The sequence below is a fragment of the Muscardinus avellanarius genome (assembly GCF_963383645.1).
Source record: "Muscardinus avellanarius genome assembly, chromosome: 22".
NCBI lineage: Eukaryota > Metazoa > Chordata > Mammalia > Rodentia > Gliridae > Muscardinus > Muscardinus avellanarius.
The window spans coordinates 8,462,915-8,480,213 of record NC_137808.1 but is presented as its reverse complement, the minus strand read 5'-3'; the positions used below and the strand labels follow the sequence as shown (position 1 = coordinate 8,480,213).

The 17,299-nt window shown below is 59.8% G+C and overlaps 1 protein-coding gene across 5 annotated transcripts; it reads left to right on the top strand.

The window, feature by feature from the left end:
- Nucleotides 1-424: 424 nt before the first annotated feature.
- On the top strand, nt 425-14,988 carry UBA3 (ubiquitin like modifier activating enzyme 3; the record flags this gene model as incomplete). 5 transcript variants are annotated; one of them, XM_080718103.1, is made up of 18 exons in its annotated part: nt 425-474; nt 613-654; nt 2,838-2,958; nt 4,979-5,059; nt 6,520-6,602; nt 8,193-8,273; nt 10,157-10,200; nt 10,551-10,615; nt 10,776-10,931; nt 11,784-11,886; nt 11,975-12,088; nt 13,371-13,424; nt 13,810-13,846; nt 13,931-14,012; nt 14,257-14,357; nt 14,470-14,533; nt 14,616-14,670; nt 14,903-14,988. In XM_080718103.1, the coding sequence occupies 18 exons, from the start codon at nt 455-457 to the stop codon at nt 14,986-14,988; spliced, it is 1,389 nt and encodes a 462-aa protein (XP_080574229.1). The 5 variants fall into 5 exon arrangements, with proteins under 5 accessions (XP_080574229.1, XP_080574225.1, XP_080574226.1 ...); XM_080718099.1 differs by having other exon boundaries at nt 455-474; nt 2,814-2,958; XM_080718100.1 differs by lacking the exon at nt 613-654 and having other exon boundaries at nt 455-474.
- Between the last annotated feature and the right edge of the window lie 2,311 nt (nt 14,989-17,299).

Below are 17,299 nucleotides of genomic sequence, written 5' to 3'. Positions count from 1 at the left end.
GGAAGTGCCCGCCTCCCCGCTGGTCCCGCGAAGCCCCGCCCCCTTCTTCCAGGTCGCCGCCCTCTTCCGGCCCCTCTGCTCCCGGAATTCTCGGGTGCAGCCCCGTCCTCCCCTGGTTCCGCCCCTTCCTCTGCTCCCAGCAGGCCGCGCGCTCCGAGCTCCTCCACGAAGCCCCGCCCCTAGCGCCCCGCCCCTCAACTTCCGGCGAGCCCCGGCCGCCCAGCTCCTCCACGAGGCTCCGCCCCTAGCGCCCCGCCCCCCAACTTCCGGCCAGCCTCGGCCTCCCAGCTCCTCCACGAGGCCCCGCCCCCGGAGCCCCGCCCCTGCTTCCGGCCAGCCCCGGCCTCCCCCACTCCCGAGCCCCGCCCCTCGCTCCCGGCAGGCCCCGGCTCCTCAAGCCCGGGCCCCGCCCCCTGGCCGCCGCGAGGGCTCCTGGGAAGAGGCGGAGAGCAATATGGCGGATGGCGAGGAGCCGTAAGTACCGGGGCGGCCGCGCGCCGGGCCGGGCCGGGCTTGAGAGAGCGGGACCCCAGCCCCGCCCCGTCCCCGCCCCATCCCCTCGCGGCGCCGAGCGCGGCGCGATGCTGACCCTTCTTTTGTTCTCTCTTTTAGGGAGAAGAAAAGAAGGAGAGTAGAGGAGCTGCTGGCTGAGAAGTTAGTGCCGGGAGGCCGGGGCCCTCCCTCGCCGGGGACCCCCGCCTCCCGCCGGGCGGGCACAGCCGCAGCGCCGGGCCCCGCGGCCTCCCCGGCCAGGCCCGAGCCGCGCCGGGGAGCCCAGCCTTGTGGCGGGGCCGCCGCGGGCGCGAGGGGGATAGCCCTGAAAGCCCGTCCCCGCCCGGCCGCCCTCCCCAGGCCCACGGCCGCCGGGGCCGCCGCTGGCGGCGGGGGTGCGGAGAGCCTTCCCAGGCAGCTCCCGGCCGGGCGGCCCAGGCTTCCCGCCCAGTGCCTACCCCGGGCCCAGAACCGAACAAAGCCCTCTAGCGATGGCCCCGGGGAGTAGCCCCAGACAGGTGTCAGGGAGGTTGAGGGCCCTTCGGTGACCTGCGCGGGCCGCGGGGCTCAAACCCAACCGTGCATGAACACCTGGAATCCAAAAAAATAATAATAAGACACCCAAACACACCCCTGGGATCCCTATCGCCAGGCAGTACTTCCTGGTCCGTTTTTTACATTTTGTTATCATATGTTTGGAGGTAGAAACTTTGGGACCATGGGAAACTTTTGAAAAGTGAAAACGGGCCGGGCGTGGTGGCGCAGGCTCGTAATCCCAGTCCTTGGAAGGCTGGGGCCAGCCTCCCCCAGCTACTCACTTAGCTGAGGTCCTGGGCTGCTGAGTGGGACCCCATTTCGAACTAAGCCTCAGCAGCTTAGTAAGATTCTGTTTCAAAGTAAGAATTAAAAATGGGGTTGGGGCCGGGCGTGGTGGCGCACGCTGGTAATCCCCGCGCTTGGGAGGCTGAGACAGGAGGATCGCAGGGGTTCGAAGCCAGCCTCAGCTACTGGGTGAGGCTCTCAGCAATTTAGCGACACCCTGTTTCCAAATAAAATATAAAAAAGGTCTGGGAGTATAGCCTGGAGGTAGGAAGCCTCTGGGTTCCACCCCTAGTACCACCAAAAAAAAAAAAAAAAAATAGGGTTGGGGATGTAGCTCAGAGGTATAATGTCCCTGGGTTCAATCTCCAGTCCCACCAGAAAAAGAAAGAATTAGGATAGGGCTAGGTGTAGCTGAGAGGTAGAACGGCCCTGGGTTCAGTCTCCATCACCAAAGTAAATAAGTGAAAGAAAGAAAAAATAGTCACAGTCCAACATGAATTTTGCGCTAATTTGAATTTTGCTAGAGGAGGCCCACCTCATTAAGTTGTATGTTCTGAGAGGGCCTGTAGCTGGCATGAATTTACCCAAAACTTTTTACTTTATTGGCAAACACCATCTCACATTGTTAGAGAGATCATTATATATATTTTTTGAAAACCGGGACCTCTCTTTCTGTGAAAAATACACAGAAGTTCTTTTCATCCAAAAAGATCTTTAAGGCAAGCTTGTTGGCGCACTTTGGAAGCAGAGCCAGGAGGATCTTAGGTTTGAAGCCGGCCTCGGCCACTTGGGCCCCTCTGCAACTTGGACCCTTTTCAAAATAAAATTTAAAAAAGGGGCTGGGGGCGTGGCTCGGGGGTAGAAGGCCCTGGGCTCAGCACTCTGAACCTGTGCACCGCTCATTTGTCATCTCGGTAGTCGGGAGGCTGAGTCAGGAAGACCGCAGGTTGGAAGCCAGCGGGTGGTAGTGTAGGGGAAAATCCAGGGTTCATCCCCAGTCGCCCTTCCCCCACAAACAAAAGCCAACTTGAGATCCCACGCTTCCCACTAGGAAAGGGCGCGTGGGAAGGCTAGGACTCGGCACCTCCCACATCCGAAGGTGTTGAGTGTGAGCATCCCAGCCCTGAAGGGTGGCTTTTGATCCACCACGGGTCTGATATTTCCTGACCCAAGCGTGCTGCGCCAACAGATCGTGCAGCCTTCAGTGATCTTCCGCAGACAGCAGGAGCAGAGGAGTCTCTCTCCCTGTAGAGCCGCATCGGCGAGGTCCAGGATCAGTGAGTCTGATCTTGGCTTCCCGCAGAACCCAGAAACACAACACGTCCACTGATGGCTTTCCCGGGAGGGCTGAAATAGCAGTAGAGACACGCGGTTCTCTGCAGCCGAGTGTGTAGCGGGCCAGAGGCCTTAGGAGTGGGGTCTGCCCCTGAGCCCTCGGGTCGGGTGCCCCCGCCCCGAGACGGTAGCCAGGTAGACTGTTCCTTCCTGCTGACCTGCAGCCGGGTTTACTGTGTTCTGTGCAGAATGGCTGTGGATGGCGGGTGTGGGGACTCTGGAGACTGGGACGGTCGCTGGAACCATGTAAAGAAGTTCCTCGAGCGCTCGGGACCCTTCACACATCCCGATTTCGAACCCAGCACCGAAGTGAGACCCGTTTACTTTTCCGTAATTGTGCTAGTACTTGGACGTTTTGAGATGCTGCCTGTCTGTCTGACTCGCTCTGAGTCACTTGGAGTTCTAAGCTGCTTATTTACAACCGCCTTCACGGGTGACTCGACGCCATCGCTTTGCACACCGTGTGTGGCACAAGTTGCTTTTTCAGACTTTATGACGTTAATGTAAACCGTGGCGCATGGAATTGCACCGTAGAGTGACTTGTTAGACATGCTCCTCTTTACGCCGGGCGTGGTGGCGCACGCTTGTAATCCCAGCATTTGGGAGGCTGAGACCGGAGGATCGCTACTCGGTGAGGCCCTCTGCAACTCAGTGAGACCCGGTTTCAAAATAAAGAATAAAAAATAGGGCAGGGGGTGGAGCTCCGAGGTCGAACGCCCCTGGGTTCCACCCCAGACCTGCAAAAAAAAAAAAAAAAAGACACGTTCCTCTTTTGTAGACTTGCTAGGAGGAGTTCATTTTCGATGGGAAGATAATGTATTTACGTTTTGAAATTCCGGGGGTGAGCTTCTTTTTCCATTGGCTGTGACTAACTGCATGTCAGAACGTGCCTGCTCTGGAGGAGGGCACAAGTCGGGACAGACGCTGCTCGACTTGCAGTGCGCACTCAGTAGATGCACTTGCCGGCTCTGCCAGGTGGCCACGGTGATCCGGACAGCCGGCCTGTGTCCCGCGTGTCCATCAGGGGTGTTTTGACAGAGGACTGGGGTCCCCGGAGAGCGCGCAGGCTCTCGAGTTTGGCCTATTGTCTCACGCGAATAACTTCTCTTCACTCGTTACACAGAATGCACGCTATCAACTTTGCCTTTGAATAATACACCTCATCTTTTTGAGCTTTAAACCATTATTTTCACTTGATAATTTAAGATTATCACCTGTTAAAACCAGGCGTGGTGGCGCACGCTTGTCATCCCCGCGCTCGGGAGGCTGAGACAGGAGGATGGCGCAGGTTCGAAGCCAGCCTCAGCTACTGAGTGAGGCTCTCAGCAACTTAATGAGATCCTGTTTCCAAATAAAATATAAAATAGGGCTGGGGGTGTATTCATTTCGAGTCACCCTTCCATGCCAATCTGGCATGGAGCTGTATTTCTATTTTCTGTATTTCTATCTTTCTAATAAACTTCTTTAAATCTTCAAAAACATAAAATAAAATAGGGCTGGGAGTATAGCCCAGAGGTAGAAAGCCTCTGGGTTCCACCCCCCAGTACCACACACACACACAAAAAGACCTAAGATTATCACCTGTTAAATTATTATTCCAAATTATATTTCTGCAGATGTGAAATGTTTCATCTGTTTTTTTAATTTGTCATTTCATGTTTTGTTTCTTTTTTTTTTTTTTTTTTTTTTTTTTTGGTGGTACTGGGGGTGGAACCCAGAGGCTTTCTACCTCCGGGCTACACCCCCAGACCTATTTTATATTTTCTTTGGAAACAGTCTCACTAAGTTGCTGAGAGCCTCACTCAGTAGCTGAGGCTGGCTTCGAACCCGCGCGATCCTCCTGTCTCCTCCTCCCAAGCGCAGGGATTACAGGCGTGCGCCACACGCCGGGCTCTGTGTTGTAAGTTTCACTAACTGTGTTCAAAAGTAGCTGTTCTCGCTCCCAGTTTTGAACCTTTAAATACGTTTCGCAGTGCTTTATCTTGTCATTTTAAGATTTCAAACTTTGCCAGTCTCAGTCACGTAAGTGACTGAATTTGCTGCTTTTCCTCCCCTTTCAAACATTAAAGGAAAAAGGAATTAGCAAAAAAGAGTAAACTTCAAGGTGGCTTTTCTCATTAGAGACAGCCATTTAATTTCAAACAATAGAAGCCAAAACCATGAATACTGAAACGGAGCCATCAGGATGTTGGGTGTGTGCTGTGCCTCCTGGACGGTCGGTGCGGTCGGTGCGCACCGCTCCCGCCGCGTCCTCACCCTGGGGCTGGTTGTCACGTGAGGGTCCTGTGGGCGCCGTCTGGATTTTGATGTGCTTTTCCATTCTTTGCAGTCTCTCCAGTTTTTGTTAGACACGTGTAAAGTTCTGATCATCGGAGCTGGTGGCCTGGGATGTGAACTCCTCAAAAACCTGGTAACACGCTCTGGCTCTGCTGCTGCCCCCGCCGCGGGGGGCTCTCTGTGGCGTCCGCTGTGTCCCGGGGGAGAGGAGCTCAGGGCCGGCTCCCAGGGTGGCCGGCGGCAGGTGGAGCCGTGGAGCCGGCTCCCGCAAGGCCTGCGCAGCCTTGGCGCCCATGCTCTCCCTGCGCTCTTCCACACCAGTGTGCTGACTCCTCTTGCACGGTGCTCATTTGATGACACTGAAGTAAAGAAGAAAACAGGCCACACACACACACACACTTTTTAGTGCTGGGGATGGAACCCAGGGGCATTCTACCTCCAAGCTACACCCCCAGCTCTATTTTTTATTCTTTTTTTTTGTGTGTGTGTGTGGGGGGGTTACTACTGGGGGTGGAACCCAGGGGCCTTCTACCTCCAGGATACACCCCCAGACCTATTTTATATTTTATTTGGAAACGGGGTCTCGCTAAGTAGCTGAGGCTGGCTTCGAACCTGCGCGATCCTCCTGTGTCACCTCCCAAGCGCGGGGATTACGAACTCTGCTCTTATTCTTTATTTTCAAACAGTGTCTCGCTGAGTTGCTGAGGAACTCAGTAGGTAGCTGAGGCTGGCCAAGAAACACCAGCGCCCAGCCTCAGCCTCCCCAGTGCTGGGATCCCCAGCTTGTGCCCCACGCCTAGCAGGTCATTCGTATTTTAATTTGGAGTTTCAAAGAATCTGTCCTTTCCTTTGCTTCCTTGGCTAGGTGGGTGGGGCGGGTAACTGTGTAACTCTTGGCTTCTGTGACTTCTTGTAACCCCTGTAGGTTTCTGCGGGCCCTGGCGCTTGCTACTTGTGCCCCCCCCACACACACACACACACTCACACTCACATGCACACGCTCACACGCAGCACTTTTCAGTCTGAGGCACGCGGTCCTTAATGACTGTGGCCCATTAGAGGATCATTCTAGAAAAGGGCTTGTGCTGAGAGCATCTGAGCAGAGGTCCCTGCGCCGCCTCGCCGTGAGGCTGCCGGCCGTGTGGCCGGACGGTGCAGACCGCCCGGCAGTGGGGGCGAGGGCTAGCCCCGCCGTGGCTGCGCGAGTGCAGAAGGGGGTTCTAGAGAGGAGGTGCCCCGGCCTCGCCTCTCGTCCCGGCCCTGGGGCCCTGGGGAGGCTGAGGCCGGAGGAGCAGCCAGAGAGCGCTGCTGGGCGGCTCAGAAGAGGGCCGCCCGGCTTCGGTCGCCACTGCCCCGCGCACGCGGTGTTCTGGTAACGAGGCGAGCGGTGCGCTCTACAGACACCTAGAAAAGAGGAGGGACGGGTCCGCGGCCACAGGCGCCCCGGGCTGCCCCGGCGCCAGAGCTCCGCTCCTGAGCCGGCGGGAGGCCGCCTCCCCCGGGGATGCCGCCGTGCAGAACGGGCTACCGAGAACCTGTGGGTGAGTCTCGGCGGCAGAGGCGGCGTCTGTGACGGTGCCCTCGCTCCCACAGGCGCTGTCTGGCTTCAGGCAGATCCACGTGATAGACATGGACACCGTCGACGTCTCCAACCTCAACAGGCAGTTCTTATTTAGGTAAGTGTGATGCCGGGTCTGCGCGCCTTACCCTGATAAACATTTGAACTCCACTGCTTTGCGGCTTCGTCATTAAAAAAAAGACACGAAACACGAAACAGTCATTTGACCGAAGAAAGAGAAAAGGACTAGTCCCCGGTCCTCGGTAGAAGTGTGCAAGAGGACCCCGAGTGCGTGGACGTCGTCTCGTTGGCAGATCCTGGGTTTGGGGCGGGAGGCCTTTGCCGCTGCTCGGCGCACGCGGCGCGGACGTGGCGGCGGTGGTGGCGGGCCCGCTTTGCCCGCTCTGGCTCCCGTGGCCTCGAGCCCATGACGGACCGGGCGCGGTGTCTTTGATCTGTAGTAGTCTTGGGGTGTGCTTGCTTTCAGAGCAAGGCGTGGGGGGTGGCCCGCCGAGGGGCGCGGGGCCAGGAGCGCCACCCTGCCGCCGCCTCCACACAGCCGCCGGGGTTGTGTGCGGCGGCCGCTTAGCTCGGCGGCGGGCGGGCGGCTGCTCCTCCCTGCGCACGGTAGCTGGCCGCGGGACCGGCGCCCAGTGTGCGCCGGCGGCCTTTGCTGTGCGAGCGAGGCCAGGTGGGGGGAGCGGACCGGGTCTGACCCAGAACACGAGGCGCTCGGTCGGAGGAGAGAGCAGCCGGCCCGTGAGAGCGTTGCCCTCGCGGCTGCGTTTCGAGTCAGACGTCTACTCGGCAGGGCCCCGGGGTCCCCACTTGGTCGAGGTGTTTTGCTAGGCGTGCGGGCTGCGCAGAGCCGGCCGCCCGGCCTCCCGGGTCCTGCCGGCGCCAGCGCGGCTCCCGACACGGCCCGGGTGCTCAGGAAGGGCGGCTGTATTTCTAGGGGTAAAGACAGCTGCCTCTGGACCGGCCGGCAGGGGGAGTGTGTCCTCCCGTGGGCGTGCCCAGCTCTAGTGTAGCAGTGACGTTTGTTTGTTTGTTTGTTTGTTTTGTGGTACTGGGGTGGAACCCAGGGGCTTTCTACCTCCGGGCTGGACTCCCAGACCTATTTTATATTTTCTTTGGAAACAGGGTCTCACTAAGTTGCTGAGAGCCTCACTCGGTAGCCGAGGCTGGCCTCGAACCTGCGCGACCCTCCCGCCTCGGCCTCCCGAGCGCGGGGATGACAAGCGTGCGCCCCGGGCCTGGCTGGCAATGTCTTTTTGAGACTGTATTTTTAGCTTCTTGAGAATGTGGGGGAGGAGTTTAAGTGCAGCACGGTCAGCACCCCTCCTAGGAAGAAGGTGGGGAGCCAGGTCCTGGCGTCCCGAGCACGAATGCCTCCTGCCTGGTTCAGCCGAGACCTGCCCAGCTAGAGACTAGGACCTCGAGGCTCCGGGCTCCGGCCGCCCCGGGGTGCCGCGGTGACTGCACTGGACGGCGTCGCGGGCCGGGGTGGCCAGGAGACGCGGCGTCGGCACGCTGTCCCCGGAAGAAAGCGACCTCCTGAGGCTGCCGGGAGCTCAAGTCTTCACCGCCGTGGCCCCAGGGATCCCAAGGGCCCGCGCCTCCCTCGCGGTGGCCGTCCTGGAGACGTTTGCCCTGTGGGTCAGTTAGAGTTCCATTGGGAGTAATCACCAACTCGGTTTCCCCGCAGGCCCAAAGATGTCGGGAGACCCAAGGCCGAAGTCGCTGCAGAATTCCTCAACGAAAGGATCCCGCATTGCAGCGTCACTCCGTATCCTTCCCCAGAACCAAGCGGAGCTCGTGGTGTCTCCTCCATCAGGAGGACGGTGTTTCTCGTGGTGCCTCCTCCATCAGGAGGACGGTGTTTCTCGTGGTGCCTCCTCCATCAGGAGGACGGTGTTTCTCGTGGTGCCTCCTCCATCAGGAGGACGGTGTTTCTCGTGGTGTCTCCTCCATCAGGAGGACGGTGTTTGGCGGGAGTCGGCAGCAGAGGAGCGGCGCGGCCGCGTCCCTGAGGCGGCTCCTGCTCACGGCTCCTTAGTCTTTCCAGCCTCTGGATAAGCTGCGTGCGGAAGTTTGTGTGCTTTTGTTTTAAGCCCTTTTTGGTTTTTGACTTTTGACAGTAGCGGGGACTGGGCCTGGGCTCTCCCTCTGAGCTCCGTCCCCAGCCCTTCTTGATTTCGAGGCAGGGTCTTGTTAAGTTGCCTGGGCTGGCCTCGACTGTTTTGGGGGATCTGGGATGAAACCCAGGGGCATTCGACCTCTGAGCTACACCCCTGCCCTATTTTTTCTTCTTTATTTTGAAACGGGGCCTCACTCGGTAGCTGAGGCTGTCCGCGAACCGCGATCCTCCGGTCTCAGCCTCCCGAATGCTGGGACTCCGGGTGTGCGCCACCGCGCCCGGCTGGCTTCCGGCTTTTGCTCCTCCTGCCTTTGCCTCCCTTATTTGTCTGTTACATCTTTGCGGACTGGGGTTGAGCCCAGGGCATTATACATCTCAGTCCTCTCTCTTGTTTTGGAAGCAGCGTCTTGCTCTAGGCTGCTGAGAGTTCCGCTCCTTAGCTGAGGCTGTCCTCCCAAGGCCATCCTCCTGTCTCAGCCTCCAAGTGCTGGGAGACTGGCGTGGGTGGGCCACAGAGTTAAAGATAGGTTTTGAAGGAGGAGTATTGCTGTTGTTAGATGAATTTAGGTCTGGGGAACTTTTGAATTTGTAGACTGTCAGGAGATGAGAGTTCTCTACAGGTGTAATCCTACAGAATGCAGACTCACCTCTACAAGTCAGTCCCAGGTGTGAACATGGACGCCAGACACTGACATTGAAAGCGCGGTGTCATGTGTAAATAACGGCTCAAAAGAGAAACGTTTACACACCAATCCCGAAACCTACAGAGTCCGTGAGGCCGCCCTGAAGACCGCAGAGGGTGAGGTGTGGAGACACCGGCGCTCCCCAGCGCTGCCGCCCCTTGCAGTTTCCATGCTGCCCCACAGAATCCGAGGTTTCAACAAGATTACTCCATGGTTTTGACGAAAAGGAAAACGAGGCTAGCTGGCCACTTCCCGCCCGCCCGCCTGGCCTGGGCGCCTGCTCTGGGCGGAGGGCGGCTCCCACAGACCAGCGCCGCAGCGCAGGGCCAGAGAGAGCCCAGGGCAGGTGCGCCTGGGGAAGAAACTGAATGGAGGAGGGGCCGTCTCTCTCAAATTATTTTGGAGTGTTTAGAGGCCTTAAAAAAAGATGAGCTGGGCGTGGTGGCGCACACTTGTCATCCCAGCATTGGGGACGCTGAGGCAGGAGGATGGCGGTTGGGGACAGCCTCAGCTACTTAGTGAGGCCCTTTGCAACTCAGTGAGGGCCTGCTTCAAAATAAAGATTAGGGCTGGGCCGGAGCTCCGAGGTTGAATGCCCCGGGTCCCATCCCCAGTACCCAGCCTTCCTGACAGAGCCAGGCGGGGTGTGCGGGCTCCGGCTGAGGAGGGCTGAGAGTCGGGGCCTGAGGGCAGGAGGCGCTTTGTCGGGGCGTGCGCGTGTCTCCGTCTGCTCCCCACCGCGCGGAACCCTGAGTGCTGCGTGTCGTCCTAACGCCGTTGCGCGTGGCATCGGGAAATGCAGCCTAGTAACTAAGATGTCGCCGTCTCACTTCCTTTACGTGTCTTCAGGCACTTCAACAAGATTCAGGATTTTAGTGACACTTTCTACCGCCGTGAGTGTCCCTGGGCCGTGTTCTCCGCGTGCCGGCTCCTGGAGCTGGGCGGCGGCTGGCGGCGGCCGCCGGGCTGGCTCCCTCTTTCGGGCCCGTTTGATGAGGTGGTGGCCGTCTCGAGGCCGTGGTTTCCGTTGCGTTTTCCCTGCTCAACTGAGTATGACCCGGGGTCAGCGTTCGGAGGGAGGAGATGACCAGGCCCTGATTATTTTGCGTGGCTGCCCTGGTCGGTCAGCGAGCGCTTTGGAGCAGGGTGGGTGGCCAGCAGGACGGGGCGTGGGCTCCTGTGGTCCCGGCCCCCGCGGCCGCGCTCGCGCTCGGCTCCCCCTGAACCAGCTTTTCTGGCGCAGAGTTCCACATCATCGTCTGCGGGCTGGACTCCATCATCGCCAGGAGGTGGATCAATGGGATGCTGGTAAGGCAGTGCATGCCGCCTCGGTGCCGCCGCCCTCGGCTCGCAGGCGCGGGGCGCTGGAACGGGCGGGGGCGGGAACGCTGGGCTCTGGGGAGTTGTTGGCAGTTGCTGCTCTGCCCTGCCCTCCCTTCTTCCTGAACGCCATTGGGATCACCCCCAGATCTCGCTCCTGAATTACGAAGACGGCGTGCTGGACCCCAGCTCCGTGGTCCCTCTGATCGACGGGGGCACCGAGGGCTTCAAGGGCAACGCGCGGGTGGTGCTGCCGGGGATGACGGCCTGCATCGAGTGCACGCTGGAGCTCTACCCGCCGCAGGTGACCCACCCACCCACACACACACACACCCGTCCTCACGCTCCGCCCGTGCGCGCTCCTGGCCTCAGGCCCGGCACGCCCAGAGCAGTGCCGAGGCGGCACTAGTAGAGAGCGGGCAGGCGAGAGGGCGGCTCCTGGCCGTTGGAGGGCGCGGCCCGGCGCTCCAGCCGCTGCTCTTCGTCTCCTCGTCTGTCTCTGGGGAGGCCCGCTGGGGACGGGCGTGGAAGCCTTTGTGTTTTCACCCGTACGGAAGTCCCCCTGCCGGGCGCGTGGTGAGCCCGCTCGGGGCTGGCAGGCCGCATCGCGGCGCTTAGCTCAAGCCGCCGTGTTTTACTTTGTTTCTGTCTGTTGTGTGAAGACTGAACTCGGGGGCATTCCCCTTCTGAGCTATCTCCCTGGCCTCACTAAGTTGTGAGGGTCTCTGAGTTGCCGAGGCTGGCCTCGAACCTGTGGCCCTCCGGCCTCAGCCTCACGAGTGCTGGGATTGGAGGCGTGCAGCACCACGCCAGCTCTTGTTTACTTACGATGCTTTTCAAAGCCCAGGAGCGGCATGGACACGCACAGGCAGTTAGGTGCTCCCTTTACGGGAGAGACGAGACTCCGCGACTTAGTGAGGAAACGGGTGCCTGGCGGCTCGCTCAGCCCCGCGCTGGCCGCTTAGCGATGGGCGCTCGCTCCCTTCCGGCGCCCACGTGTGCATCCGCTGTCTTTGCGGACAGTGTACGGGCCTCGGGAGACCTACAGGTTTGATCACAGCGAGGTCGCAGCCTCGTGTCGGGCAGGCGGTGGGTGTGAGAGAGTGCCCCCCGCCGCCCGTGGGAGCTGCAGCCCTGCCTGGCCCGCCCGCTCCAGGTGAACTTCCCCATGTGCACCGTGGCCGCCATGCCCCGCCTGCCCGAGCACTGCGTGGAGTACGTGCGGCTGCTGCAGTGGCCCAGGGAGCAGCCCTTCGGAGGTAGGCTGGCGCCGGAACGTGGCCGTCGGGAGCCCGGGTGCCCTGCCCCGCGGCCACAGCTGAGTCGCCCTCTCCTGCCGCGTAACAGAGGGGGTGCTGTTGGACGGGGACGACCCGGAACACATCCAGTGGGTCTTCCAGAAGTCTGTGGAGAGAGCGTCGCAGTACAACATCCGGGGTGTCACCTACAGACTCACTCAAGGTAGGCGAGGAGGCGTCGGGCGCGGGGCGTCTGAGCAGCGAGGCGGCAGGGGGAGGCCCTCCAGGGAGGGGCCACAGCCGTGCCCTTCTCCCTGAGGCCCGCTGCCCCCACCTGCAACTGCAACCTGTTTCCCAGAGGAGCAGTCGGTCACCTCTTCACCTGCGTTTGCGTCTGTCTGCCGGCACCCCTCGGCTCGGTTGCGGCTGGTGCGGCCATAGGAGGCCGTGGTGCAGGACTCCGCTGGCCGAGCAGGCGAGGCCACAGTGACCCAGCCTCCAGCCGGGGGGGCGGTGCGCCCTGCTGGGCTGTGGCCCGAGCTCACCACAGCCTGGCCACTACCCACCTGCTCGGCCGCTTGCAGAGCTGTCCTCCCTTCTGAGCTCACTGCCTGCTCTGAGGCGTCCTAGTCGTGTCCCGTGTAGCCCCCGTGCCCAGTCCTGGGCTCCCTGTGTGGACGTGCTTTGAGCCTTTGAGCACCGCGGTCGTCCTCCCTGGGCCTGGAACACCCTTTCTCCTTGGCCTCCGGGCACTCATGGAAGCCTCCCTGGATTTCCTGCGCAGAGGCTCCTTCCTGGGTGCAGAGCCGCAGGCAGTGTGGGCCACAGTGGCGGCTGCCTGCAGAAGTGCTTTCCCCGGCCGGCCGGCCGGCCGCCATCGTACAGCTGGGTCCTCAGGCCACCTGTCCACACATCCATCGCCCGGCCGAGGCCTTGGCTGGCCCCTGGTGCATACCTGCCCTCCTCCTGAGAGGCGGCCTGTGCTGCTCGGCCCGTGCAGCAGGACATGCGTGCGAGCAGGCGCTGATCTCCACGGCCCCTCGGGGAGCACCCCACAGCGCCTGCAGGGCAGCCTCGGCTGTGCTCATGAGGAGGGGGGAGGCGCGGCCGCTCTCCTCGGCCCCACACCCCTGACCAGGGTTGACCTGCCCCCACGGCCAGGCAGGACAGGCAGAGCGGCTGGGTGCGGCTGGAGTGCACCACCCTGCGGGCCACAGTCCCAGGGCAGGGGAGGGGCGGAGGGTGCTGCGGCCCTCTCGCCGCCGTGTGAGTTAGTAGGCCCCCGCTGGCGGCCATACCGTCTGAGCGGCCTCGACCCTTGCTGTGCGCGGCCAAGGGCTCACCCCCGCAGCCAGCGCGGAGCCTCTGCAGGAACACGGCTTTGGCATGAACTGAGTCGGTTCTCTGCACGGAAGCCTGTGAGCCGCAGGGATGTGGTGTTCACGACCACGTGGCGGCAAGGGTCGTGAAGGCCGCCCCTGGCTGACCTGGTGTGTCTCCCGCAGGGGTGGTGAAGCGGATCATTCCTGCCGTGGCCTCCACCAACGCGGTCATCGCAGGTGAGGACCTGGCCCTCTCGGCTGCAGTGCTGTCCCTCGCCTCTCCATTCAGCCTTGAAATCCCGAGTCTGCAGCCCTGCCCTGGGCCCTGGTGCCCCTGGGCCGGTGGCCTGCTGAGGGGCCGGAAGGCGCCAGCGCGGAGCCGCACGGCCTGGCCTCGCGGCCGTGTGGAGGGGACGTGGGCAGCACGTTGTTGGCTGGTCCGATGGAGGAAGACAGTCTTGTCCGTCGCCCTGGCACTTGGATGGCGGAGGACCTAGCCTGCGCTCTTGGTTCCTTAACGTTTAAGGACGTGCTTTCTGCGAGCTTTGGTGTTGCTGAGATCTGGAAGGGACTCGGCGTGCCTTGTCGTTTGAGTGAAAGTGTCTTTTTCTCTCCTTTCTAGCTGTGTGCGCCACTGAGGTTTTTAAAATAGCCACCAGGTAACGGATTCCGTGTTTTACATGTCGCCGCGCCCAGGCTTGACTGAGCGGGCGCGCAGGTAAAGCTGACACCTTCCCTTGCAGCGCGTACGTCCCCCTTAATAATTACCTGGTGTTCAACGATGTGGACGGGCTGTACACCTACACGTTTGAGGCCGAGAGGAAGGTCAGTGCTCGAGCTGCCGCGGGCTGTGATGGGGCGCCGTCCCGCCTGCATGTGTGACCATACCACCACGCCCATTGTTACGTGGCTTTCGACGGGCAGCCTGCGGCACTAACCCCGTGAGATCTCTGAGGAGAAGCGGGTCGTGCCGCCCCCAGAGGGGTCTTGAGTGTGAAAGCGGCGCTTGTGTTTCTTGAGCGGCGGCGGGCGCGGGTCCCGGCCTCTGATTTGTCGTTTTATGTCATAGGAGAACTGCCCGGCTTGCAGCCAGCGTCCTCAAAATATTCAGTTTTCCCCATCGGCGAAACTGCAGGAGGTCTTGGATTACCTAACCAATAGTGCTTCTCTGTAAGTGTTCCGGGTCGTTACGTCGTCCGAACCTTTTCCGTCTTTGAAAGCAGGAGACTGTTTTCAAGTGAAATGGCGCTCAGTGCTGCTCTTTCCCCTGGTCCACACGCAGGCAGATGAAATCCCCAGCGATCACGGCCACGCTGGAGGGGAAGAACCGGACCCTCTACCTACAGGTGACCAGTGCTCAGCTCCCTGTGATCCCCACAAAGGCTACTAGCAGGAGAATTCGTGCAAATAATTTTCTTTCTTTCCTAGTCGGTAACTTCTATTGAAGAACGAACAAGACCCAATCTTTCCAAGACGTTGAAAGGTACTTAAAGTATATGTTCAAAGCTTGCTTTTTCGTGAAGAGAGAGAATGCTTATCTTTAACGCGTACATTCGGGATCGGGTCATGATGACTCAGGTCTTTGGAGTGAGCCTTCAGAACGTCGAGCGCCGTCTGCCTCAGAGGGAACGGGTTGGTCCTCCTCGGGGTCAGAAGGCGGGTTTTTGCCGAGTGGATCGTGGGCTGTTTCTGAATCCCGCCTTTTCTCTTCCCAGAGTTAGGACTGGTCGATGGACAGGAGCTGGCGGTCGCTGACGTCACCACCCCGCAGACCGTGCTGTTCAGACTGCATTTTACTTAAGGGAAAGCCATCTGCTTAGCGTAGACAGCCCAGGGGATCGCGGACTTCATCAGTGCTTGCAAGCGGGCGGCGTTTCAGCATTCGTGTTGCTGGGATTTGATTTTTTTTAATATGTAATGAATTACCCTTTTTTTTTTAACTTTATATCTTGGCCTTGAAGAAAGACTCTTGGGCTTGAGAGCCTTTCTCCTAGAGAGAAGGGCCGCGGTACCTGGAGGGACAGCGCGCGGGCCTCGCGTGTGGCTTGTGGCCCGCAGGGGGGGAAGGCGGGCAGCCTCCGCCGTGATCCTTGAGGACGGGCGGGCGGGCGGGCGGGGAGAGCGCCGTCCTCGCCTTCCCTTGGAGCACCCGCATGCGCCCCTTTGAAACAGAAGGCAGGGCGTCCTGAGTAGCACCGCGCACGGCCACCTGACCGCGGCAACCGTCCCATGAGGTTTTCCTTCCTGACTTCGTGGTCACTCGTGGCCGTCCGGGTGCAGACTACTCAGTGGGCGGTCTGGCTTGTCCCTGGCAGCTGGCAGCTGTGTTTCCATGTTGACTTGCGGGCCATAGAGGCCACGTGCACAGCTTTAAGCCAAGACACAGCTGGTTAAAAATCCAATGTGTGAACAGTTATTGCTGATGCTTTTGCACTATTTATTAATAAAATCATACATTGTCTACCTTTTTCACTAATGTTTTTGAAAAGCATGATGATGGTCATGAGTTCCACGGTAATGTCAGAATGATTTGTATTTTTTATTTTTATTTTATTTTTTTGGTGGTACTGGGGTGGAACCCAGGGGCTTTCTACCTCCGGGCTATACCCCCAGACCTATTTTATATTTTATGTGGAAACAGGGAGGGTCTCACTAAGTTGCTGAGAGCCTCACTCAGTAGCTGAGGCTGGCTTTGAACCTGTGCGATCCTCCCGTCCCAGCCTCCCATGCGCGGGGATTTCAAGCGTGCCCCCAACGCCCGGCTTTCAGAATGATTTTTAAATATTTAGCAGGGTTACTGTCACGAGTGTGTGTGGGGGACGCTGGGGATGGAACCTGGGGGTGTTCTACCTCTGCGCTACGCCGCCAGTCCCATTTCTTATTATTTTGAAGCAGGGTCTCACTAATTGCGAGGGCCTCGAACCCGTGATCCTCCTGTCTCAGCCTCCCAAGTCCTGGGATGACAAGCGTGCGCCACCACGCCTGGCGGTCACCACTTTTTGTTGCACCTAAATTCGTGCTTTTGCTACACAGTGGTTTCCACAGTACAGATCGACTGGTTTAATTTGGCTTGCTCTAACGGTGACATACTGAAGTGGAAGAGCTGTGTATTAAGGGTTTTTATTCTTTTTTGAGGCTGGAAACTGGACCCAGAGGTGTTTGCCTTCAGTCTTTTCTTTTGACACCATCGCCATGCGGGTGCAGAGTCTGGCTGAGTTGCTCCGGCTGCTCTTGAACCCGTCAACCTCAGTCTGAGTACTCAGATGACAGGCGTGCTTCTCTTATATATATATTTTTTATTTTGAAACGGTCTTAAGTTGCTGACCTCAAGTCTGTGATCCTGCTTTCTCAGCCTCCCATGTGGTAAGATTACAGGCGTGCGCCACCAGCCCAGCGTCCTCTCCTCAGTACCGAGCTACCTCGACAGCCCCGTTCATTTCATTCTTTAATTGCTGTGTGTGTGTGTGGTGCTGGGGATGGGCCCCGGGGGCATTCTGTCTCCGAGCTACACCCTCAGCCCTATGTTTTAGTCCTGATTTTGAAACTGAGTTGCAGAGGCTGGCCACGAACCTCGATCCTCCTGTCTCAGCCCCCCGGTACTGGGATTGCAAGCGTGCGCCACCACGCCTGGCTTCAGGGCATCTTTTATAAAGCAAAACTTCGGTGATAGCACGGTGCCCCGCAGAGGGTGAGGTCCAGAGACGAGAATGAGGCCGGGATCCCGATGGCGGCGGCAGGGCGAGGGCAGGGAGTGCTGGGGACTGGGCGCCTCTGTCGGCAGCCCCACGGCTAGACTATGTGTCACTCCTCTCGAGTCTGGAAGTGTGGTGGAGTCTTGTCTTTAAGCTGCATCCGGGTGGCCAGGTGTGGAGAGCGCGCGGAGAAATGCCGGGTTTTAAGTAGGATGGGGCGTGCGCGCTGGGAAGGCGGTGGCCGCGGTGCCCCCCACGCGGCGGAGTCCTAACAAATTCCCCACGCCGAGCGATTCCGAGCAAGCATAGGCGTCCCGGAGGCCGGGTCCGGTGGCAGGGCCCTGGGCCTGGCGCGCGCACGGCGCGGGCCGCTGTACCCCGCTCCCGGGCGGCACCCCGCCGCCCCGCACCAGGCGGCCC